We start from the raw sequence: 27,442 nt of genomic DNA, 5'->3' as shown, positions 1-27,442 counted from the left end.
TTTGGAGAAAAGACAGAATCCTAGGAATCCTAACTTTACTCCATGAGTAACCCTTGGATTCACACCAATAAAGATATTTACGCCATATCTTATGATAGATTTTTCAAGTGACAGGCTTTCTAGCCTGTATCAAAGTATTGATGACCGAATCAGAGAATCCTCGCTTCGATAAAATCTAGCGTTCAATCTCCACGCAGTCAGCTGCAGAGAAATTAGATTTGGATGTTGGAAAGGACCTTGAATGAGAAGGTCCTGTCTCAATGGAAGTTTCCACGGTGGCAGAGAGGACATGTCCACTAGATCCGCATACCAAGTCCTGTGTGGCCACGCAGGCGCTATCAGGATCACTGAAGCTCTCTCCTGTTTGATTCGAGCAATCACGCGTGGGAGGAGAGGAAACGGTGGAAACACATAAGCTAGGCTGAACAACCAAGGCACTGCCAAGGCATCTATCAGTTCGGCCTGAGGATCCCTTGACCGGGATCCGTATCTCGGAAGCTTGGCATTCTGTAGAGATGCCATCAAATCCAATTCCGGTCTGCCCCATCTGAGAATCAATGAGGCAAATACCTCCGGGTGAAGTTCCCACTCCCCCAGATGAAAAGTCTGTCGACTTAGAAAATCCGCTTCCCAGTTCTCTACTCCTGGGATGTAGATCGCTGACAGATGACAAGAGTTGGCCTCCGCCCAACAGATTATCTTGGATACTTCTATCACCGCTAAGGAACTCCTTGTTCCCCCCGATGATTGATATATGCCACAGTTGTGATGTTGTCCGACTGGAATCTGATGAATTTGGCCGAGGCCACGCCTGAAGCGCATTGAATATTGCTCTCAGCTCCAGAATATTGATTGGAAGTAGAGACTCCACTTGAGTCCAAACACCCTGAGCCTTCAGGGAGTTCCAAACTGCACCCCAGCACAGAAGGCTGGCATCCGTTGTCACTATTACCCACGAGGGTCTGTGGAAACAAGTCCCTTGGGACAGATGATCCGGCGACAACCACCAAAGAAGAGAATTTCTGGTCTCTTGATCCAGATTTATCTGAGGAGATAAGTCCGCATAATCCCCATTCCACTGTCCGAGCATGCACAGTTGCAGTGGTCTGAGATGAAAGCGAGACAACGGAACGTTGTCCATTGTCGCTACCATTAATCCAATTACCTCCATACACTGAGCCACTGATGGCTGAGGAATGGACTGAAGTGCTCGGCAAGTACTTAGAATCTTTGATTTTCTGACCTCTGTCAAAAATATTTTCATGGCTACCGAGTCTATCAGAGTTCCCAAGAAAGGAACCCTTGTCTGTGGGACAAGTGAACTCTTCTCTATGTTCACCTTCCAGCCGTGAGTTCTCAGAAAAGACAACACTGTGTCCGTGTGAGATTTTGTCAGATGATATGTTGACGCCTGGATCAGAATATTGTCCAGATAAGGCGCCACCGCTATGCCTTGCAGTCTGAGAACCACCAAAAGAGACCCTAGAACCTTTGTGAAGATTCTGGGTGCTGTGGCCAACCCGAAGGGAAGAGCCACAAACTGATAATGTTTGTCCAAGAAGGCAAACCTTAGAAACTGATGATGATCCTTGTGGATAGGAATATGAAGGTAAGCATCCTTCAAGTCCACGGTAGTCATATATTGACCCTCCTGGATCATTCTTAAAATTGTTCGTATTGTCTCCATCTTGAATGATGGAAATTTGTTTAGACACTTGAGGTCTAAGATGGGTCTGAACATTCCCTTATTTTTGGGAACCACAAATAGGTTTGAGTAAAACCCCTGTCCCTGTTCCAATTTTGGAAATGGACAAATTACTCCCATAGTAAAAAGATCTTTTACGCAGTGTAAGAACGCCTCTCTTTTAATCTGGTTTGCAGATAACTTTGAAAGATGAAATCTCCCTCTTGAGAGAAAGTCCTTGAATTCCAATTGATAACCATGGGTCACTATTTCTAGTGCCCAAGGATCCTGAACATCTCTTGCCCAAGCCTGAGCAAAGAAAGAGAGTCTGCTCCCTACTAGATCCGGTCCCGGATCGGGGGCCGCCCCTTCATGCTGTCTTAGGGGCAGCAGCGGGCTTTTTAGATTGTTTACCCTTATTCCAGTTTTGATTGGGTCTCCAGACTGACTTAGATTGGGTAAAATTACCTTCCTGCTTTGTGGAAGAAGAAGAAGCGGGGGGTCCTCCTTTAAAGTCCCGAAAGGAACGAAAATTATCCTCCTGTAATGTCAGAAATGATTTCCTTCAATTCTGGCCCGAAAAGGGTCTTACCTTTAAAAGGAATAGCTAAAAAGCTTATGTTTTGATGACACGTCAGCAGACCAAGATTTCACAATGCTCTCTCTACGTGCTAAAATAGCAAATACTGCATTCTTTGCCGCTAATTTAGCAATTTGAAAAGCGGCATCAGTAATAAAAGAATTAGCTAGCTTGAGAGCCTTAATTCTATCTAAGATGTCATCTAATGGAGTCTCAACCTTAAGAGACTCTTCTAGAACCTCAAACCAAAAAGCTGCTGTAGTAGTTACTGGAACAATGCAAGCCGTAGGTTGTAAAAGAAACCCCTGATTAACAAATAATTTCTTTAGTAGACCCTCTAATTTCTTATCCATAGGGTTTTTGAAAGCACAACTATCCTCAATGGGTATAGTAGTATAGTAGTACGCTTAGCTAGGGTAGATATAGCTCCCTCTACCTTAGGGACTGTTTGCCATGAGTCCAGAATGGTATCTGATATGGGAAACATTTTCTTAAAATTAGGAGGGGGAGAAAACGGTATACCTGGTCTATCCCATTACTTTCTTATAATTTCCGAAATTCTCTTAGGAACCGGAAAAACATCAGTGTAAGTAGGTACTTCCAGATATTTATCCATTTTACACAATTTCTCTGGAGGAATCACAATAGGGTCACAATCATCCAGAGTCGCTAAAACCTCCCTAAGCAACAGGCGGAGGTGCTCAAGCTTAAATTTAAATGACATAGCATCCGAATCTGTCTGAGGTAAAACATTTCCTGAATCTGAAATTTCACCCTCAGACAGTAATTCCCTGACCCCCAACTCAGAGCACTGTGAGGGTACATCGGAAATAGCTAATAAAGCATCAGAGGATTCAGTATTTACATTAATACCTGACCTACTGCGTTTAACCTGCAACACTGGTAATTTAGACAATACCTCTGTAAGGGTAGTTGACATAACTGCAGCCATCTCCTGCAGAGTAAAAGAATTAGACGCACTAGAAGTACTTGGCGTCACTTGTGTGGGCGTTAAAGGTTGTGACACTTGGGGAGAATTGGATGGCATATCCTGATTCTCTTCAGACTGAGAATCATCCTTAGGCACACTTTCTTGACCTAATATATGGTCTTTACAATGTAAGGCTCTTTCAGTACAAGAGTTACACAATGTTAGAGGGGGTTGCACAATAGCTTCTACACACATAGAACAATGAGAATCCTCAATGTCAGACATGTTGAACAGACTAGTAATAACCACAAAAGTCGTTTAAACACTTATTTATTGCATAAAATAAACTTTTAGAAAAAAAACGTGTACTGCACCTTTAAAAAAAGAAAAAGTGAACAATTTTTCCAAAATGCTCAAATAACATTAAATTATCTCTAAATTTAACTTAAGATCGTTGGTTTATCCAAAAATTACTGCACCCAGAAGCAAGGGCAGAAATAAGGCTCTAAAGTACTTATATCAACAATTAGTCATTTTATAGACAAAATTACCCTCTGCACCTCGCCACAGCTCTGCTGTGGTGCCTACCTGCCCCCAGGGTACTTCGAAATAACTTTCCAACACTTCAGACCAGCTTGCACAGTCCAGGAGCCACCGGAGTTACTGCTTGCTGCTGCCTAGCCTGAAGGAAGTGCGCATCTGAGCGCACGAAAATAGGCCCCGCCCCTTAAGGTTGATGCCGGAGTAGGCCCAAACACAACCGCATAGGGAAGCGGTTTCACACCTAAGTTTATACAGCTAATGTATGTCCTATAACCCCTGAAATGCACCAGAAAACAAACATATGAATGTCAAAAATAAAAACGTTATGTATCGTTTTTCTTTGAATGCCCATAATGTCACACAATGCCCATAAGTCAACTATTGATTAAAACCAGGGACTCCAGTAATACCCTTTATATAAAATAGAAATACTGCTTACCCCATTCCCATACAGGGAAATAAATGCCAGCCAGTTTTGATATATCAAGTCTCCTCAGAATAAAAAGGCTGCACATACCTTAATGCTGCTTGTAGCATGAAACCGGTCTCCACACTGAAGATGTCTCATGGTTACCTTCAGAAGTCTTGTGGGAACCAGCGTGGATCTTAGTTACAACTGCTAAGATCATCAACCTCAGGGCAGAAATCTTCTTTCATATCCCCCTGAGGAAAATAGTACTCACCGGTATCATTTAAAATAAAAAACTTCTTGACTGAAGAAGCTAAAACTAACACCTCACTTTACCATGTTTTCCTAGTATAACACAGGCAAAGAGAATGACTGCGGGTGGAGGGGAAGGGAGGGGCTATATATACAGCTCTGCTGTGGTGCTCTTTGCCACTTCCTGTTAGCAGGAGGTTAATATCCCACAAGTAAGGATGAAATCCGTGGACTCGTCATATCTTTGTAAAAGAAACCTCCTTGAGTAACAAACGGAGGTGCTCTAGCTTAAACCTAAAGGAAACAACCTCAGGTTCAGAAGAAGGATTTACACTATCAGAATCTGAGATCAGATGCTACTGAAGTATCTTCCTCCTCAGACTTATGAGAAGAAACACTAGACACAATTGCAACAGAATCAGAAACCTTATACTTCCTCTTGCGCTTCCCCTGTAACATAGGAAAAGCAGACAAAGCCTCAGATACTGCCGAGGATATATGGGTAGCGATATCCTACAAGGCAAAACACAGGGCACTGCAGAAGATTGGGACGTATGAGGAGAAAGCTGCGGATTAGCCTGAACAGGAGACTCCTGCACAACATCCGCCCTAGACAATGAAGGCTCAGAATCAAAAAGTCTATCCTTGTAATGTAATGTAATGTTCTCTCAATACAAGAGGAACAAAAAGGGATAGGAGGCTCAACATTAGTATTTAAACATAGAGAACAAGCAACAGCTTGCAGGGCCTCTTGGTCCATCTTATTCCAAAGGAAAAAACCTTAATCAATTAAAAAATTTAAGTTCAAATCAGAATTTTAATTAAACAAAAAAACATTACTGTCCCTTTAAATTTTAAACTAGAAAATCCTTAACTAAATCCTTAACTTAACTAAAAATTGCATCAACAATTTTTCACAAAATTAATGAAAAAAGAGACACAAACGTTATAGTCCCTGAAATTCAGACAGAAACTTAAATATAAATAGAGCAGCAGCCCCACAAAAAAACAATAGGCAACCTCCACACCTCAGCAAACTCTGCTGAAGGTGTCTACCTGACCTCCTTGCTGCCGGAAACAAAGTCAGAAAATGATCCGGACCCCCATACAGCCGCACCGGAGAGAATGTTGAACCACCTCTTAGGAGCTATGCAACAGAGCTGCAACATCCAGGAACAACAGGAAATAGCTAAAAGGGAGCCAAAAACATCCTTGCTATCTCAGATAAGCCCGCCTATTGTGGGTGTGCCCTAACAAACCTCCCAGTAGCCATTAATACACAAACAAAAACATAATAAACTGATCCTCCAAACATCCCCAGTGCCTGCAAAACTGCCATACAATAAACCGTTAACCTACAAGGCTAATTGTATATTTAGACAGAATAAACTGTCAAAATGCCAAATTCTCCTATATCAAAACAGGGAAAGAAATAGGCACTTACCTCAAAAATCTGTCCGGCAGCAGGACAGCTGGTATGAGAGGGGCTTCCTGCCTCAAATGGACCTGTGGAAAAAAAGAAAAGGCTGAGTAAATTTACTCAAACTTTCAACCAAGGGCAGCATGAAATTACTTGGGAGGCCCAGTCGGGATTATACCCTACAAGTTCCCAAATGCTTAAAAGCCACCACTTGCTCTACTGAAGATACTGACATGGACTACGGCTAAACCCCAAAGAAAACCAGAGCAAACTTGCTCTGCTTAAAAAATAAACTCTTTACTGAAGAATCAGACACCAATCTTTACCCCTCCTTGCAAATGATACAAGCAAAGAAAATGACTGGGTGGTATTTAACAGCTTTTGCTGTGGTGCTCTTTGCCGCCTCCTGCTGGTCAGGAGTGATATTCCCAACAGTAATTAAGATGATCCGTGGACTCACTGTGTCATTAGAAAGAAATGTAAATATAAAAATAATGTGCACATTTTGTTAATGGAAGTAAATTAGAATATTGCTTAAAATCGTGTGCTCTATCTGAATCATGAAAGTTTTATTTTGACTTGAATGTCCCTTTAAGCTAAGCAAGGGTAAGTACAGCAATTCAGAGCCATCCCAGGACAGCTGTTTTATTGTGAACCTCATTTGCATATCTTACCCATTGGAAACAATGTATCTAGAGATTTTCTGTAGGAAAAAACAAGTATTCTGACTTGTCCAGTTTTTTATAAGGTGCTTTACAAATTGAGATTTTTTTCTCTACACAAAATGAGGCTGCTTTCTGTTGCTATATTTTTGTCAAAAAAACAATGCTTTTTTTTAATTGTCTAGCTGGTATAAGGGAATATATATATACATACATACATACACACACGCACACACGCGCACATATTAAAAAAACAGAATTTATGTTTACCTGATAAATTACTTTCTCCAACGGTGTGTCCGGTCCACGGCGTCATCCTTACTTGTGGGATATTCTCTTCCCCAACAGGAAATGGCAAAGAGCCCAGCAAAGCTGGTCACATGATCCCTCCTAGGCTCCGCCTACCCCAGTCATTCGACCGACGTTAAGGAGGAATATTTGCATAGGAGAAACCATATGTTACCGTGGTGACTGTAGTTAAAGAAAATAAATTATCAGACCTGATTAAAAAAACCAGGGCGGGCCGTGGACCGGACACACCGTTGGAGAAAGTAATTTATCAGGTAAACATAAATTCTGTTTTCTCCAACATAGGTGTGTCCGGTCCACGGCGTCATCCTTACTTGTGGGAACCAATACCAAAGCTTTAGGACACGGATGAAGGGAGGGAGCAAATCAGGTCACCTAAATGGAAGGCACCACGGCTTGCAAAACCTTTCTCCCAAAAATAGCCTCAGAAGAAGCAAAAGTATCAAATTTGTAAAATTTAGAAAAAGTGTGCAGTGAAGACCAAGTCGCTGCCTTACATATCTGATCAACAGAAGCCTCGTTCTTGAAGGCCCATGTGGAAGCCACAGCCCTAGTGGAGTGAGCTGTGATTCTTTCAGGAGGCTGCCGTCCGGCAGTCTCATAAGCCAATCGGATAATGCTTTTAATCCAGAAGGAGAGAGAGGTAGAAGTTGCTCTTTGACCTCTCCGTTTACCAGAATAAACAACAAACAAAGACAAAGTTTGTCTGAAATCCTTAGTAGCTGCTAAGTAAAATTTGAGAGCACGAACTACATCCAAGTTGTGCAACAAACGTTCCTTCTTTGAAACTGGATTAGGACACAAAGAAGGCACAACTATCTCCTGGTTAATGTTTTTGTTAGAAACAACTTTTGGAAGAAAACCAGGTTTAGTACGCAAAACCACCTTATCTGCATGGAACACCAGATAAGGAGAAGAACACTGCAGAGCAGATAATTCTGAAACTCTTCTAGCAGAAGAAATTGCAACCAAAAACAAAACTTTCCAAGATAATAACTTAATATCAACGGAATGTAAGGGTTCAAACGGAACCCCCTGAAGAACTGAAAGAACTAGGTTGAGACTCCAAGGAGGAGTCAAAATTTTGTAAACAGGCTTGATTCTAACCAGAGCCTGAACAAAGGCTAGAACATCTGGCACAGCTGCCAGCTTTTTGTGAAGTAACACAGACAAGGCAGAAATCTGTCCCATCAAGGAAATTGCAGATAATCCTTTTTCCAATCCTTCTCGAAGGAAGGATAGACTCTTAGGAATCTTAACCTTGTCCCAAGGGAATCCTGCAGATTCACACCAACAGATATACCAAATTATGTGGTAATTTTTCTGGTTACAGGCTTTCAGGCCTGAACAAGAGTATTAATAACAGAATCTGAGAACCCTCGCTTTGATAAGATCAAGCGTTCAATCTCCAAGCAGTCAGCTGGAGTGGGTCGAACGGACCTAGAACAAGAAAGTCTCGTCTCAAAGGTAGCTTCCATGGTGGAGCCGATGACATATTCACCAGATCTGCATACCAAGTCCTGCGTGGCCACGCAGGAGCTATCAAAATCACCGACGCCCTCTCCTCCTGGCTACCGGCCTGGGGATGAGAGGAAACGGCGGGAACACATAAGCTAGTTTGAAGGTCCAAGGTGCTACTAGTGCATCCACTAGAGCCGCCTTGGGATCCCTGGATCTGTACCCGTAGTAAGGAACTCTGAAGTTCTGACGAGAGGCCATCAGATCCATGTCTGGAATGCCCCACGGTTGAGTGACTTGGGCAAAGATTTCCGGATGGAGTTCCCACTCCCCCGGATGCAATGTCTGACGACTCAGAAAATCCGCTTCCCAATTTTCCACTCCTGGGATGTGGATAGCAGACAGGTGGCAGGAGTGAGACTCCGCCCATAGAATGATTTTGGTCACTTCTTCCATCGCTAGGGAACTCCTTGTTCCCCCCTGATGGTTGATGTATGAACTTGGCCCTCGCTAGCTGAGGCCAAGCTTTGAGAGCATTGAATATCGCTCTCAGTTCCAGAATATTTATCGGTAGAAGAGATTCTACCCGAGACCAAAGACCCTGAGCTTTCAGGGATCCCCAGACCGCGCCCCAGCCCATCAGACTGGCGTCGGTCGTGACAATGACCCACTCTGGTCTGCGGAAGGTCATCCCTTGTGACAGGTTGTCCAGGGACAGCCACCAACGGAATGAGTCTCTGGTCCTCTGATTTACTTGTATCTTCGGAGACAAGTCTGAATAGTCCCCATTCCACTGACTGAGCATGAACAGTTGTAATGGTCTTAGATGAATGCGCACAAAAGGAACTATGTCCATTGCCGCTACCATCAAACCTATCACTTCCATGCACTGCGCTATGGAAGGAAGAGGAACGGAATGAAGTATCCGACAAGAGTCTAGAAGTTTTGTTTTTCTGGCTTCTGTCAGAAAAATCCTCATTTCTAAGGAGTCTATTATAGTTCCCAAGAAGGGAACCCTCGTTGACGGAGATAGAGAACTCTTTTCCACGTTCACTTTCCATCCGTGAGATCTGAGAAAGGCCAGGACAATGTCCGTGTGAGCCTTTACTTGAGGAAGGGACGACGCTCGAATCAGAATGTCGTCCAAGTAAGGTACTACAGCAATGCCCCTTGGTCTTAGCACCGCCAGAAGGGACCCTAGTACCTATGAGAAAATCCTAGGAGCAGTGGCTAATCCGAAAGAAAACGCCACGAACAGGAAATGCTTGTCCAGGAATGCAAACCTTAGGAACCGATGATGTTCCTTGTGGATAGGAATATGTAGATACGCATCCTTGAAATCCACCTTGGTCATGAATTGACCTTCCTGGATGGAAGGAAGAAGTGTTCGAATGGTTTCCATCTTGAACGATGGAACCTTGAGAAACTTGTTCAAGATCTTGAGATCTAAGATTGGTCTGAACGTTCCCTCTTTTTTGGGAACTATGAACAGATTGGAGTAGAACCCCATCCCTTGTTCTCCTAATGGAACATGATGAATCACTCCCATTTTTAGCAGGTCTTCTACCCAATGTAAGAATGCCTGTCTTCTTATGTGGTCTGAAGACAACTGAGACCTGTGGAACCTCCCCCTTGGAGGAAGCCCCTTGAACTCCAGAGAATAACCTTGGGAGACTATTTCTAGCGCCCAAGGATCCAGAACATCTCTTGCCCAAGTCTGAGCGAAGAGAGAGAGTCTGCCCCCCACCAGATCCGGTCCCGGATCGGGGGCCCGCATTTCATGCTGTCTTGGTAGCAGTGGCAGGTTTCCTGGCCTGCTTTCCTTTGTTCCAGCCTTGCATAGGTCTCCAGGCTGGATTGGCTTGAGAAGTATTACCTTCCTGCTTAGAGGACGTAGCCCTTGGGGCTGATCCGTTTCTGCGAAAGGGACGAAACTTAGGTTTATTTTTGGTCTTGAAAAGACCTATCCTGAGGAAGGGCGTGGCCCTTGCCCCCAGTGATATCAGAGATAATCTCTTTCAAGTCAGGGCCAAAGAGTGTTTTCCCCTTGAAAGGAATGTCAAGCAATTTGTTCTTGGAAGACGCATCCGCTGCCCAAGATTTTAACCAAAGCGCTCTGCGCCACAATAGCAAACCCAGAATTTTTTCGCCGCTAACCTAGCCAATTGCAAGGTGGCGTCTAGGGTGAAAGAATTAGCCAATTTAAGAGCACGAATTCTGTCCATAATCTCCTCATAAGAAGAAGAAATACTAATAATCGTCTTTCCTAGCTCATCAAACTAGAAACACGCGGCTGCAGTGACAGGGACAATGCATGCAATTGGTTGTAGAAGGGAACCTTGCTGAACAAACATCTTTAGCAGACCTTCTAATTTTTTATCCATAGGATCTTGGAAAGCACAACTATCTTCTATGGGTATAGTGGCGCGCTTGTGTAGAGTAGAAACCGCCCCCTCGACCTTGGGGACTGTCTGCCATCAGTCCTTTCTGGGGTCGACTATAGGAAAACAATTTTATAAATATGGGGGGAGGTACTAAAGGTATACCGGGCCTGTCCCATTCTTTACTAACAATGTACGCCACCCGCTTGGATATAGGAAAAGCTTCGGGGGGCCCCGGGGCCTCTAAGAACTTTTCCATTTTACATAGTGGTTCTGGAATGACCAGATAATCACAATCATCCAAATTGGATAACACCTCCTTAAGCAGAGCGCGGAGATGTTCCAACTTAAATTTAAAAGTAATCACATCAGGTTCAGCTTGTTGAGAAATGTTTCCTGAATCTGAAATTTCTCCCTCAGACAAAACCTCCCTGGCCCCCTCAGACTGGTGTAGGGGCCCTTCAGAAACCATATCATCAGCGTTCTCATGCTCTACAGAATTTTCTAAAACAGAGCAGTCGCGCTTTCGCTGATAAGTGGGCATATTGGCTAAAATGTTTTTGATAGAATTATCCATTACAGCCGTTAAATGTTGCATAGTAAGGAGTATTGGCGCACTAGATGTACTAGGGGCCTCCTGTATGGGCAAGACTGGTGTAGACGAAGGAGGGGATGATGCAGTACCATGCTTACTCCCCTCACTTGAGGAATCATCTTGGGCATCATTTTTACTAAATTTTTTTATGACATAAAATACATATAGTTAAATGAGAAGGAACCTTGGTTTCCCCACAGTCAGAACACAATCTATCTGGTAGTTCAGACATGTTAAACAGGCATAAACTTGATAACAAAGCACAAAAAACGTTTTAAAATAAAACCGTTACTGTCACTTTAAATTTTAAACTAAACACACTTTATTACTGCAATTGCGAAAAAGTATGAAGGAATTGTTCAAAATTCACCAAAATTTCACCACAGTGTCTTAAAGCCTTAAAAGTATTGCACACCAAATTTGGAAGCTTTAACCCTTAAAATAACGGAACCGGAGCCGTTTTTATATTTAACCCCTTTACAGTCCCTGGAATCTGCTTTGCTGAGACCCAACCAAGCCCAAAGGGGAATACGATACCAAATGATGCCTTCAGAAAGACTTTTCTATGTATCAGAGCTCCACACACATGCCTGCATGCCATGCTGTCCTCAAAAACAAGTGCGCCATACCGGCGCGAAAATGAGGCTCTGACTATGATTAGGGAAAGCCCCTAAAGAATAAGGTGTCTAAAACAGTGCCTGCCGATATAATCATATCAAAATACCCAGAATAAATGATTCCTCAAGGCTAAATATGTGTTAATAATGAATCGATTTAGCCCAGAAAAAGTCTACAGTCTTAATAAGCCCTTGTGAAGCCCTTATTTACTATCTTAATAAACATGGCTTACCGGATCCCATAGGGAAAATGACAGCTTCCAGCATTACATCGTCTTGTTAGAATGTGTCATACCTCAAGCAGTAAGAGACTGCACACTGTTCCCCCAACTGAAGTTAATTGCTCTCAACAGTCCTGTGTGGAACAGCCATGGATTTTAGTTACGGTGCTAAAATCATTTTCCTCATACAAACAGAAATCTTCATCTCTTTTCTGTTTCTGAGTAAATAGTACATACCAGCACTATTTTAAAATAACAAACTCTTGATTGAATAATAAAAACTACAGTTAAACACTAAAAAACTCTAAGCCATCTCCGTGGAGATGTTGCCTGTACAACGGCAAAGAGAATGACTGGGGTAGGCGGAGCCTAGGAGGGATCATGTGACCAGCTTTGCTGGGCTCTTTGCCATTTCCTGTTGGGGAAGAGAATATCCCACAAGTAAGGATGACGCCGTGGACCGGACACACCTATGTTGGAGAAACAAACATTTAATCCACCATCATAAGATATAAAAGAAAACGTACAACCAGTATTGGTTAAATATTAATAAAAAGTTTTTTTTATGTATTTTTTTTTTGTAAAGAAAAAGCATTTTAAACAAGGATTTGAAAAATTTACTTCTCGGATTGTTATACAGGGAGTGCAGAATTATTAGGCAAGTTGTATTTTTGAGGATTAATTTTATTATTGAACAACAACCATGTTCTCAATGAACCCAAAATACTCATTAATATCAAAGCTGAATAGTTTTGGAAGTAGTTTTTAGTTTGTTTTTAGCTATAGCTATTTTAGGGGGATATCTGTGTGTGCAGGTGACTATTACTGTGCATAATTATTAGGCAACTTAACAAAAAACAAATATATACCCATTTCAATTATTTATTTTTACCAGTGAAACCAATATAACATCTCAACATTCACAAATATACATTTCTGACATTCAAAAACAAAACAAAAACAAATCAGTGACCAATATAGCCACCTTTCTTTGCAAGGACACTCAAAAGCCTGCCATCCATGGATTCTGTCAGTGTTTTGATCTGTTCACCATCAACATTGCGTGCAGCAGCAACCACAGCCTCCCAGACACTGTTCAGAGAGGTGTACTGTTTTCCCTCCTTGTAAATCTCACATTTGATGATGGACCACAGGTTCTCAATGGGGTTCAGATCAGGTGAACAAGGAGGCCATGTCATTAGATTTTCTTCTTTTATACCCTTTCTTGCCAGCCACGCTGTGGAGTACTTGGACGCGTGTGATGGAGCATTGTCCTGCATGAAAATCATGTTTTTCTTGAAGGATGCAGACTTCTTCCTGTACCACTGCTTGAAGAAGGTGTCTTCCAGAAACTGGCAGTAGGACTGAGAGTTGAGCTTGACTCCATCCTCAACCCGAAAAGGCCCCACAAGCTCATCTTTGATGATACCAGCCCAAACCAGTACTCCACCTCCACCTTGCTGGCGTCTGAGTCGGAATGGAGCTCTCTGCCCTTTACCAATCCAGCCACAGGCCCATCCATCTGGCCCATCAAGACTCACTCTCATTTCATCAGTCCATAAAACCTTAGAAAAATCAGTCTTGAGATATTTCTTGGCCCAGTCTTGACGTTTCAGCTTGTGTGTCTTGTTCAGTGGTGGTCGTCTTTCAGCCTTTCTTACCTTGGCCATGTCTCTGAGTATTGCACACCTTGTGCTTTTGGGCACTCCAGTGATGTTGCAGCTCTGAAATATGGCCAAACTGGTGGCAAGTGGCATCTTGGCAGCTGCACGCTTGACTTTTATCAGTTCATGGGCAGTTATTTTGCTCCTTGGTTTTTCCACACGCTTCTTGCGACCCTGTTGACTATTTTGAATGAAACGCTTGATTGTTCGATGATCACGCTTCAGAAGCTTTGCAATTTTAAGAGTGCTGCATCCCTCTGCAAGATATCTCACTATTTTTTACTTTTCTGAGCCTGTCAAGTCCTTCTTTTGACCCATTTTGCCAAAGGAAAGGAAGTTGCCTAATAATTATGCACACCTGATATAGGGTGTTGATGTCATTAGACCACACCCCTTCTCATTACAGAGATGCACATCACCTAATATGCTTAATTGGTAGTAGGCTTTCAGGCCTATACAGCTTGGAGTAAGACAACATGCATAAAGAGGATGATGTGGTCAAAATACTCATTTGCCTAATAATTCTGCACTCCCTGTATACACTAATAAACAAAAACACATTTTGTTCCTAAAAGTGTGACTGGCTCCAAAATATGAAATACATTTGGGAATACTTGTAATAAATTGTTTGACAGATTAAACCTGCTAAATACTTATATACTTCCCATGAATATATCCTAGAAATGAGCTTGTAAAGCATATATTCCAGAAAACAAAGTAAATATACATATCAGTTGATATACCTCAATATAGTCCAAGATGATTATCATAATTACAGTGTACATGGGAGGGCTTTGACAGTAATAATTAGTGGTACAATAATTGAGAATTACATATATTAAGTTAATTTATTACGTCATTAATTAAAATTTAGTTTGAGATACAAAGAAAAAAAATTGCACATTTAGTGTGGAATGTTTACATTTGTGTTCCTCTGCTACAGTCTTCAAGAACCATTAAAAAGTTAGACAGATTTTCTAATGATTAGGTTATTCAATGAGACGTATTTGACTGAAAACAATACAAACTGACCTATTAGGAGAACTTTAGGAGTGGCACAGCAAAAAGAAAATTTATGCTTACCTGATAAATTTAGTTCTTTTTTGACACGATGAGTCCACGGATCATCTTAATTACTAATGGGATAATCACCTCCTGGTCAGCAGGAGGAGGCAAAGAGCACCACAGCAAAGCTGTTAAATAGCTCCTTCCTTCCCTCCCACTCCAGTCATTCGACCGAAGTTAAGGAAAAAAAAAAGAAAAGCCAAGGTGCAGAGGTGTCTGAAATTTAAATAACCCACAACCTGTCTAAAAGAACAGGGCGGGCCGTGGACTCATCGTGTCAAAAAAATTTTTTTATCAGGTAAGCATAAATTTTCTTTTCTTTTTAATGACACAAGGAGTTCACGGATCATCTTAATTACTAATGGGATTCAATACCCAAGCTAGAGTACACAGATGATACGGAAGGGACAAGACAGGGAACTAAATGGAAGGCACCACTGCTTGAAGAACCTTTCTCCCAAAAAATTCAAAGCGTATGATACTCTTCAGCAAAAAAGAAAGAGAAGTAGCAGTATCTTTCTGTCCCTTAAGTTTTCCTGAGAAAACCACAAACAAAGAAAAAGACTGACGAAATCCCTTAGTCGCCTGCAGGTAAAACTTTAAAGCACGGAGCACGTCCAAAGTCGTTCCTTCTGAGGAGGAGGATTAGGACACAAGGAAGGAATAACAATGTCCTGATTAATGTTCCGATCCGAAAACAACCTTAGGAAGAAAAGCTAATTTAGTACGTAAAACTACCGTATCTGAACGAAATATAAGGCAAGGAGACTCACGCTACAAAGCCGAGAGCTCTGACACTCTATGGGTAGAAGAAATAGCAACAAGAAACAAATCTTTCCAAGATAACAACTTAATATCTAAGGAATGCATAGGCTCAAACGGAGCCCCTTGAACAACCTTAAGAACTAAATTCAGACGCCAAGGAGGAGTAACCAATATGTACACAGGCCTGACAAAATGATTGTACATCTGGAACATCCGCCAGACGTTTGTGAAATAAAATAGACAAAGCCGAGATTTGACCCTTTAGGGAACTTATCGATAAACCTTTCTCCAATCTCGGAGAAAAGACAAAAATATAAGAATCCTAACTCTACTCCATGATTAGCCCTTGGAGTCATACCAATAAAGATATTTACGCCATATTTTATGGTAAATCTTTCTAGTTACAGGCTTACGAGCCTGAATCATGGTCTCTATTACCGAGTCAGAAAAACCTCACTTGGATAGAATTAAGCGTTCAATCTCCAAACAGTCAGCTTCAGAGAAACTAAATTTAGGAGAAGTAAGGACCCTTGAATTAAAAGGTCCTTCCTCAACGGAAGTCTCCAAGGTGGCAGAGAAGACATGTACACCAGATCTGCACACCAAATCCTGCGAAACCAAGCAGGGGCTGGATCAGCGATGCCGTCTCCTGCTTGATTCGAGTAATGACCCGAGGAAGAAGCGCAAACGGAGGGGACAGGAAGGCTATACTGAAAATCCAAGGAACCGCCAGATCATCTGTCAGTTCCGCCCAGGGGTCCCTGGACCCTGTCCCGTATCTCGGGAACTTGGCATTCTGTCAAAATGCCAGGAGATCTAATTCCGGCTGACTCCACTCGAGAATCAGGCTGGAGAACACTTCCGGATGTAGTTCCCACTCCCTCAGATGAAAGGTCTGCCTGCTCAGGAAGTCCGCCTCCCAGTTGACCACCCCTAGGGTTTGGATTGCCGACAGGTAGCAAAAATGGGCCTCCGCCCACTGAATTATCTTGGTAACTTCTATCATTGCTAAGGAACTCCTCGTTCCTCCCTGATGAGTGACGTAAGCCACTGAAGGTATGTTGTCCGACTGGAACCTAACAAACTGGATCAAGGCTAACTGGGGCCAGGCCAGAAGAGCATTGAAGATCATTCTCAGTTCCAGGATGTTCATAGTAAAAACCGACTCTGACTGAGTCCAAACACCCTGAGCCGTTAAGGAGCCCCAGACAGCTCCCCACACGAGAAGACTGGCGTCTGTTGTCACAATCACCTGAGACAGTCTGCAAAAGCAGGTTCCCTGGGATAGATGAGCAAGAGACAACCACCATTGAAGAAAGTACCTTGTCTCCTGCTCCAGAGTTATTTGAGGAGACAAGGCTGTATAATCTCCGTCCCATTGCCTGAGCATGTTTGACTACAGAGGTCTGAGGTGAAACCGAGCAAACGGGATGAAGTCCATTGCCGCCACCATTAGTCCGATTACCTCCATGCACTGGACCACTGACGGCTGAGGAGTGGACTGAAGGACTAGACAAGTATAGAAAATCTTTGATTTCCCGACTACGATCAGAAATATCTTCATTGATGGGATATATTATTAAGAAAGAAAACCTTGTACATGGGACTAAGGAACTCTTTCCTAAATTTACCTTTTATCCCTGAAATCTCAGGAAGGATAACACCATGTCCGTGTGGAAACTTGCTTGTTGTAAAAAAAAAAGAAAAGAAAGAGCTTTTAGTTGAACACAAGCCTCCTTACTTCCAAGGACAGCCATACATGGTACAACACAAAGTACCAGCACCTGGGGGTGTTGTAATGATGAAACTTGTAATGATCCCAGTAAATAGGAACATGTAAGAATGCATTGGAAAAATTCCAGACCCTGATCCTAATTGGAAGAGGAATTATCACTCCCAGGTCGGAGAGGTCTCCTACGTAGTGTAAGAACGCCTCTCCTCTTGTCTGCACTGCTGACAATCTTGAAAGCAGAAACCTGCAACTGGGAGAAAGTCTTGAACTCTAATTTGGATTCCAGGGACACAAAATTCCCAAGTGATCATGAAATCACAAACCCCAAGCTTGATCGAAGAAGGAAAAACCTGCTCCCTTACGTATCAGGCACACGCCCCTCATGCTGTCCTTGATTTAACAGCAGGAATCTTGGGCTGTTTTCCCCTATTTTAAGTCTGGCTGGGGGTATCAGCAGGCTTAGACTGCTCCTGCTTGGGCGAAGGAGTGAAAGTATTTCCCCAGAAAACTCGGAAGAACTGAAATTATCACTGACGTCCTCACGCTTATTTCTTATTCTGTAGATGAAACAACAGCAAACCAAGATCTTAACCATAATGCTCTGGGGGTCAGTATGGTAAAGCCTGAATCCTAGTGCCCATCACTCCTCTATAGTAAAGGAGATTACTCAATTAAAGGCCTTTACACTTTTCATTCGAAGGGGAGAGTGTCTGTCCAATAGAAACAGACAACACATCAAACCAGTACTCCGCCGCACTGGAGACAGTAGCCCTACCAACCGCAGGTTGTCCATTTAAACCCTCAAACTTCCCTTCATAGAGTTCTTTTCTTGCATCAGTTCCAAAAAGAACTACTATCCACTATGGGAATAGTATCTCCCTACTGCAAAGACTCTGTTATAGAGTCTACTAAATAAAACATCCTATTTAATATAGGAAAGGAGAAAAAGGTAATAACCAGATTCTTTAATTCCTGGGCAAATATCCTTATAGCCCTATCTGGTATAGGAAATACATCCACCATGAAGGGTGCGTCACAATATTAGTATAAGTAACAGGACTCTCTAGTATAGACTACGCCGGTAGAGATGGAGTCGCCCATGGTAGCCAAAAACCTATTTAAGTAATCAATAGAAGTAATCAAGCTACAACTGAAAGAAAAACAACCAAAGAATCAGATAGGGGAACTACCTCATCTGAGTCTAAGAATTCCCCTCAGAAACTACCGAAGTAACTTCCTCTTTCAGGTTACAGGGAAAAAATCTTCGTAATAGCTACTACTAAATCAATCACATTTAACTGATTGAAAATATATCCTCTTGCACTTTTCCCTACAGTGTGGGAAAAACAGACAATGTTTGAAATGCAAGGTAACTCCAAATGGAGAGTGAAAGGAACCACAGGGCACTGCATGTGGGCTATAAATTTTGTGGTACTCTACAGGAGAAATTTGTGGCATAGCTTGACCCTTGACAATAGACTCCTAAACAGCATGAGCCTTAGAAGAAGAAAGTCTATTTTTATAAAATAATTTTCTCACAATAGATGAGAAAACATAAAGGTAAATGGTCCATCCTGTCTACAGGATGAGATAATCGAATAAACAGTTTAAATTTTTAGAAGAAAAAAATTATCACATAAAAATGTTACTGTTTCTTTAAATTTTAAAACACAATTTTTTATTTTTATGTGCAGTAGGAAGGTAACTTAGCACGTAGTTACTGCCCAACCTGTCAACACCTCAGCATACCCTGCTGAGATACCCATCTGAAAACGTTACTGTTTCTTTATCCCAAAAAACTTTATTTTGTAAAACGAAGCCCTTAGAAAATGATGTCAACAGACTCCTAACTGTCTACATCTCTAGGCATAAGAGGTCCGGAACGTAACTGTATACTTTGTCCGGCCCCCTGATGTGGGAAAAAACTAAGTACAGTGTTAAACAGAAACTCCTCCTTCCGTTGCCTAAACTCGGAAGTGGAGAAAAAGTGCGCAGCCGAAATTGGCGTTACAATACTAAACTCCCGGTCGCCATTATGATAGTTAAAAACAAATAAGCCACCGGGAGCAAACCGACTATATGTGAAGTCTGGGGGCAGATAGGGCTACCGCTTGCTGGACAGCAGCTTAGCCTCTAAATTTAACCAACGTATCACTTCCCACTGAGAGTTTATCTTCCCTCAGCCCTAGTGAACACAAGGCCCCCAGATATAAGAACCACTTAAATTTTCTCCTCAGCCCCAGTGCCTGCTTTTAATGTGCTGTCGCTGAAAACCCCTCCTTTAGTATTTAGGAGATAAGTCCCAGATCAATAAGTGCTCCACTTCTACTGAGATCATCCCAGACCCAGAATAAAAAGTCAGCACTTACCTTTGTATTCTGCCCGACAGCAGGGCAGCTCAGCAGGTTTAGGAGGTCCTCTCCCTCCCATATCCCTGTGGAGAAAGAGAAAGCCTGAGTAATCTTGCTTAGGCTATCAGGGTTAGGGCAGCATAAATGTATGGGAGGCGCAGCTAGAATTATGTCCCACAAGTTCCCATTGCTCTAAAGCCACCAAAAGCTCTACTGAAGAGACTGATATGGACTACGGCTACACCCTAGAACAAAGCAGCACAATCTTGTACTACTTTAAAAATAATAAACTCTTGATTGAAGAATCTAAAACCAACACCTCACTTTACCTCTTCCTATCACTAACGTAGGCAAAGAGAATGACTGGAGTGGGAGGGAAGGGAGGAGCTATTTAACAGCTTTGCTGTGGTGCTCTTTGCCTCCTCCTGCTGACCAGGAGGTGAATATCCCATTAGTAATTAAGATGATCCGTGGACTCATCGTGTCATTAAAAATAAATTCTAAATTTATAGTACTGGGATGGATAAAATCTTACACCTAAAGTTAATTTGTAGCATGCAATTACAAATTGTAATCAATAAATGCCATCATTACTTGCTGCATTGTGAAGGACTGGCTTTCCTATCTAAGTTGATTAGAAAATGCATCTGTATTTGACATTTTTGATTTATTTTTTATCTTTGAATGGTGAAGAGCAAATAAGGTTGTTTAAGACAGTTATAGACCACTATTTAAATGTTAAAAAATTACAGAGGTCTTTCTCGCACTGTATATTAGAATTACTGCTCAACACCTTACCTTAACCATACTGATATATATCTTAAATGGTTATCACAAATCTCACTGTATACTATTTATATAAAAATAATGGCCAAGTCAAGTTTACTAAATATTTTTCAAATACACTAAGTAAAAGTCTAACTTTGTCAGAATAGTCTTTTATATTGTGAGCAGCGGCACTGCTTATTTCCATGCCCATAAACCTATAGTTAAAGGACCTCACCAGTGCCATAACTTGTTCTATGAGTCCAGCAGCTGCTAGGGCTACACCCAGTTGACATATTTTCTCTTGTGGACTGTTTATAGAGCTGATCCAAAACATAGACAGCATTGAATCACACTACCTTCATCACAAAATGAGTGGGAATGATTAATAAAACCCATGAAGCAAAGCACAGATACTATTTGGAATATGTAAGCAAACATGATTTTACATATGATAAAATTATGTTAGGTAAATCAGTAAGTAAATATTTAACGGCACTGTGCTCCTAAACCTTTTTGTCCCCACAAACTGTAGAGGTAAATCCTTAGAATGAAATAGGGAAATGTGTTTGTTATCTTAAGCACATATAAAGTGGGGGATACCATTTTTATTATTTAGTGACGCTGATCCTGTTTTTACAAACAAACTGTAACAATATTTGAAGAATTTGCTTTTTTCAGCTTCTAGTGAATTGATAAAAAAAAATGTAATCAAACAGCTGGACATTTTTTTAAGCATTTTGTAAAAAGTCAGAACATTCACCCATGTAATATGCCATTGTAAAAGCAGAACACTTAAATCACCAGTCCCTCACATGGCTGTAAATGACTAACGGACTATTCAATCAACATCGTAAATTAGGGTTCCATTACCCAAACAGTGACAAAGAATTATTATGAGAAATACCACTGCATCTCAGGTTAAAGAATAAAGATAGAGAATCATGAAAAACTGGTGTTTTAAAATAGTCTTTGCTTAAACTATGCTTAAGTTATATATCTATAGCTAGCAAAAGCCATAAGCATGTGCTTTTTTAGGAAGTTAGAAAAGTGAGTAAAATATACACTCATGCCAAGCCGCCAAAGCTGCTGCAGATGACAAATATCTCGTGCATATAGGATGAAAGTAAGTACCTTGATGAGGGAGTGGCTGCATGAAAACTGCTGATTTAGAGCAAGGCAGAGAAGCTTCACAGACAAAGAATGAAATGTGGTTGGGGAAACAGAACATGAAAGAAATAACATGAATAAGAATGTAAAATAAAACAAAAATTAACAAGACAAATCATTTAATTAAACTATAATAATCAATATTGTATCTGCAGTAACAAAACAAGTTTAATTTAAAAAGTTTTTACAAACTATAACAAAAACAATGAAAATGACAGAAATAAAAGCTAAAAAACAGAAAATATAATTAATGCTTACATGATAAATCAATTTCTTTATTGTTGGTGTGAGTCCAAGATCCATTACTCCTGGGAATTATACTCCTGGTGCTAGGAGGCGGCAAAGATCCCAAAACTCCAAGAGCCCTTCCACCTTACTAGAAACTAGTCTGACGTATAGACAAGCCAGAAGAGGAGAAGGTAGGAAAAGGAAATAAGATCAATACAAAAAAGAGCAGGGAAAAAGAGTCATATACTTGAAATGTTGCCAAAAAACAAACAAACCCCCCCCCCCCCAAAAAAAAAAGTGTGCAGAAAAAGCTGCCTGGAAGACTCTCATACCAAAGCTGCTTCAGAAGAAGCAAAAACATCAAAATGGCAGAATTTAGAAAAAGTATGTAAGGAAGACCATGTAGCTGCCTTGCAAATTTGATCAACCAAGGCCTTATTCTTAAAGGGACAGGAAATAGCAACTGAATCTGGTAGAATAGGCAGTACTCAGTTTAGGAGGAAATTGACTCGCCTCCAAGTAAGACTTTTGTAACAAAAGCATCAACAAATGCCAGTAGCCTTCTGACCCTTCATATAAGAAGAAACCAGCAATCATGCACTGACAAATACTCACTGCAACCAGAAATATAACTTTTAATAAGGATACAAAAATGCATAGTGGTTGTAGAAAAATCAATGTTCATAAAAAAACAAAAATATACGCATCAGTGAAAGAAGTTTGAAACAGTAACCCCCTACGAACAAACCATGCATCCTTGAAGCACTGGATCAGAAGATAATCACATTGGATCCTTGATTGTGCATAAAGATTCCTGGTGTTTTTCCCACCAAGTACTGGGAAAAAGTTAATATCTGTGCACTTAAGCAATACACTTCTCCAAAATGCCTATCAACTAATGATGGTCCCGCACAAAACACAGCTGGCTACAGCAAGCAAGTAATCACCGGAGGGCAAGATCTTAGACACGGTCCGTTGATGGGTAACCCCGCCTATGCTGAAGTGCTTTCAACTCATCAACTTAATCCCGATGAAAGCTGTGTCTCATTTGAGTGGGCGGTCACATGATACAGGCCAAAGGTAGTAGCTCGAGGGCAAGCCGGTAAGGGAGATATCCAGGATTATACTGCAGGATGCTGTTATACAGAGGCAAGATGATCCTACAGCATAATCTCACAATTGTTATCAGAAGAAACCACTTTAGGCAAAAAGTCAAACGTAGTTCTCAAAATTGCCTTATCCTGATGAAAAACAAGGTAAGGATATTCACAACAAAGAGCAGACAATTCAGAAACTCTTCTACCAAAAGAAACAAGACCAGGACAAAAGCTTAACCCCTTAAGGACAAGGCCATTTTTCAATTTCTTTCCCTTAAGGACCAGGGCTATTTTTACATTTCTGCGGTGTTTGTGTTTAGCTGTAATTTTACTCTTACTCATTTACTGTACCCACACATATTATATACCGTTTTTCTCGCCATTAAATGGAATTTCTAAAGATACCATTATTTTCTTCATATCTTATAATTTACTATAAAATGTTTTAAAAAATATGAGGAAAAAATGAAAAAAAACCCCCACTTTTTCTAACTTTGACCCCCAAGATATGTTACACATCTACAACCACCAAAAAACAACTATGCTAAATAGTTTCTACATTTTGTCCTGAGTTTAGAAATACCCAATGTTTACATGTTCTTTTGCAAGTTATAGGGCAATAAATACAAGAAGCACTTTGCTATTTCCAAACCATTTGTTTTCAAATTAGCGATAGTTACATTGGATCACTGATATCTATCAGGAATCCCTGAATATCCCTTTACATGTATGTATATATATATATATATATATATATATATATATATATATATATATATATATATATATATATATATATATATATATATATATATATATATATTAGTAGGCAACCCAAAGTATTGATCTAGGCCCATTTTGGTATATTTCATGCCACCATTTCACCACCAAATGTGATCAAATAAAAAAATTACTAACTTTTTCAAAAACAATTATGGAACAAATGGTTGTAAATGCTTCTCTGGGATCCCCTTTCTTGAGAAATAGCAGACATATATGGATTTGGCGTTGCTTTTTGGTAATTTAGAAGGCCGCTAAATGCCACTGCGCACCACACTTGTATTATATAGTAGTGTAGGGGTTAATAAGGTAGCTTGTAGGATTAATTTTAGCTTTAGTGTAGTAGACAACCCAAAGTTTTGATCTAGGCCCATTTTTGTATATTTCATGCCACCATTTCACCGCCAAATGCGATCAAATAAAAAAAAATCGTTAACTTCTTGACTAACTTTAGGTTTCTCACTGAAATGATTTACAAGCAGCTTGTGCAATTATACCACAAATGGTTGTAAATGCTTCTCTGAGATCCCCTTTGTTCAGAAATAGCAGACATATATATAATTAGATGGCAGTTAAATGCCGCTGCGAACCACACTTGTATTATGCCCAGCTGTTAAGGGGTTAATTAGGTAGCTTGCTGGGTTAACTTTAGCTTTAGTGTAGAGATCAGTCTCCCACCTGACACGTCCCACCCCCTGATTTCTCCCTGACCCCTCACAAACAGCTCGCACACGCGCACGCTCCCGTCCACCTTGCCGGAACTAGTCCAGCGATGGGCCGCCCACCCACCTGCCTGCAGCTGCTCCCACCCACCAACGATCAGCACCATTGCTGGCCGATGCAGAGAGGGGCACAGAGTGGCCCTCTCTGCATCGGTGTGCCAAAAAAGGTATTGCAATGATGCCTCAATATCGAGGCATCACAGCAATACCTTGAAAGCGTCTGGAAGCGCTGCTTTAAACCCCTAAGGACCTAAAGACCAGTTTGTGTATGACGAACCCTGTATGACGTGTGTCGTTAAGGGGTTAAAGGACCAGTCAACACAGTAGATTTGCATAATTAACATATGCATGATAAGACAATGCAACAGCACAATTTTAAAAGATATGTCTATTTCCACTCCCCCTGTACCATGTGACAGCCATCTGCCAATAACAAATGCATACACGTACCATGTGACAGCCATCAGCCAATCATAAATGCATCATGTTTATTCTGAACAAAGTCCATGCGGCACAACACTGAGGTAGTGGGTGGTGCAAGCTGTAGGGGTTCCACACAAATCCCCAATAATATAGATCAATATATTTAGACCACATTTTAAGACCCTTTGTAGAATTTCCAGTTCTTACATTCGAGACACGAGTGATTTTTTTTAATCAAATTGAGTGACCTAAATATAGCTACTGATAAAACTATTCTATATACATTTGATGTATTGAGCTTATATACCGCTATAACACATGCATCTGGTTTAGGAGCTGTGAAAAAAGTTTTACAACAATTTAGTACTTTTAACAACTGCCAAATTGACTTTATTTTAGACCTACTTGAGATTGTACTAAGATGCAATTATTTCCTATATCAGGATGAATTTTATATTCAACAACAAGGCACGGCCATGGGGTCCAATGTCGCCCCAACATATGGTAATATATTTATGAACATCTTTGAAGAGAAATTCATTCTTTAAATGATCTCTTTGTTCTATGTGGCGCCACTTGGTGGCTCTACATAGACGATATATTTGGCTTATAGTTGGGCAACACTGGATCAGCTGAATAGTGCAACCACACATATTATGTTTCCTCTAAAACACAGTGAGGAAAGCATTGAGTTTTTGACCACCAAGATTTATAAGTCTGGTTATGGCTTTCGAACAGATTTACATATAAAATCCACCGATAAAAATAGCCTGCTCCATTTTGATAGCTTGCACCCTGAGTCCCTTAAGAAGTCATTGCCCCGCAGTCAACTCCTGAGGGTCAGGAGAATTGTATCTGATAACACACTTGTTAAACAGAGATTGAATGAAATGGGAGAACAAATTTAAATCTAGGGGTTACCATTCGGGGTTAGTAGACAAAGAGATTAAGGAAATAGCGGCATTACCTCGTAATAGTCTTCTAGAGTCATCCAAACCAAAAGTTAAGCTTAAGAACAAACAAGATTGTCCTGTCTTTGTCACTAAATTCAACGGAGTAATCATATATATTCTATCCTTAGAAAACACTAGCATATCTTGAGCACATGCAATCCCCTAGTTAAGGAATATCAGTCAGGTTTTTTTGCCTGCCTATAGGAGAAGTGAAAATCTTAGAGATCGACTTATTAAAGCTGACATAGGCCCTCAAAAATCAAATGTACAGACATATATTTCTGAAAAAAAAACTTAGGTTGTTACCCATGTTGGGGTTGTGCCAGTTGTAATAGTATGATAAAGGGAAAATATTTATTTCATCCCCGTATCCAGTAGCAGAACATTTCATTCAGGCAGGTCACAATATCTGCCAACTTAGGTTTCAGATCATAGATCACATTACTATACCCAGAAGGGGAGGGGACAGGGAATTGTAGAGTTGGAGACTCGGTATCCAATTGGAATGAATAAAGAATATGACCTTTCGGTTTTCCTTTGATCCACCTCTGCTTTGGGTAACAATTGAGATAAATGTTAGATTGATATTATGTATTCTGTACTTTTTGTGGTTAAATGTATAACATTGTATATGATATGTAATTGTTTTTAATTATATGCACTTTTGTATTTCTATTATTAGATGGCGCATCCTCTGTATTTGCTAGGTAGCATTGAAATAGCAGTTGTGATTTATCAACCAAGGGGTTAATTAGGAGGTGTGTTTTGTAACCTTTACCCCTTTATTAAGGTGTGTTACCTGCATTAATGTATTGACATGACTAAGGACTAAAGGTCTGAAACGTTGTCTTTTCTTTGATGTCTCAATAAAGACGGAAGCTTTTGTATAAGTGGTGAGTGCTGCTGTTTCTCTACATGTTTATTCTGCACATGCTCAGTAGGAGCTGGTGACTCAAAAAGTTTAAATATAAAAAGACTGTGCACATTTTGTTATTGGAAGTAAATTGGAAAGTTATTTAAAATTGCATGCTCTATCTGAATAATGAAAGTTTAATTTTGACTTGAGTGTCCCTATCATATCTAAATCATGCATAGGTTCAATAGGAGGAACCTGCAAAACCCTTAAAACTAAATTAAGACTCCTAGGAGGAGAAATTGGTTTAATCCTGACAAAGTATCAAAGGGTGTGAGCACCACTAAACAGGCTAAAGCTTAAATACATAAACATATACAGTATCCCACAAAAGTGAGTACACCCCTCAAATTTTTGTAAATATTTTATTATATCTTTTCATGTGACAACACTGAATAAATTACAGTTAGCTACAATGTAAAGTAGTGAGTGTGCATCCTGTATAATAGTGTAAATTTGCTGTTCCCTCAAAATAACTCAACATACAGCCATCCATTAATGTCTAAACCGTTGGCAACAAAAGTGAGTACACCCCTAAGTGGAAATGTAGCTATTCTCCCTCCCCGGTGTCATGTGACTCGTTAGTATTACAAAGTCTCAGGTGTGAATGGGGAGCAGGTGTGGTAAATTTGGTGTTATCACTCTCACACTCTCTCATACTGGTCACTGGAAGGTCAACATGGCACCTCATGTCAAAGAACTCTTTGAGGATCTGAAAAAACAAATTATGCTAACCTGATAATTTAATTTCC

At 40.7% G+C, this 27,442-nt stretch overlaps 1 protein-coding gene across 7 annotated transcripts in view; it reads right to left on the bottom strand.

The window, feature by feature from the left end:
* The window catches only part of NF1 (neurofibromin 1), a 1,508,106-nt gene that overhangs the window by 51,837 nt on the left and 1,428,827 nt on the right, over positions 1–27,442 (bottom strand). For 3 of the 7 annotated variants that reach the window (XM_053707520.1, XM_053707523.1, XM_053707521.1), the window contains one exon: positions 21,539–21,592. The exons of the other annotated variants lie outside the window; for them this stretch is intronic. In XM_053707520.1, the coding sequence (XP_053563495.1) occupies positions 21,539–21,592 (54 nt within the window). The remainder of the gene's footprint in view (positions 1–21,538; positions 21,593–27,442) is intronic. 7 annotated transcript variants of the gene reach the window in all.

This window comes from Bombina bombina, chromosome 3 (genome assembly GCF_027579735.1).
Source record: "Bombina bombina isolate aBomBom1 chromosome 3, aBomBom1.pri, whole genome shotgun sequence".
In the NCBI taxonomy this organism is placed as follows: Eukaryota; Metazoa; Chordata; class Amphibia; order Anura; family Bombinatoridae; genus Bombina; species Bombina bombina.
Note: the sequence above shows the minus strand (reverse complement) of the source record. Positions and strands in the feature narration are given on the sequence as shown.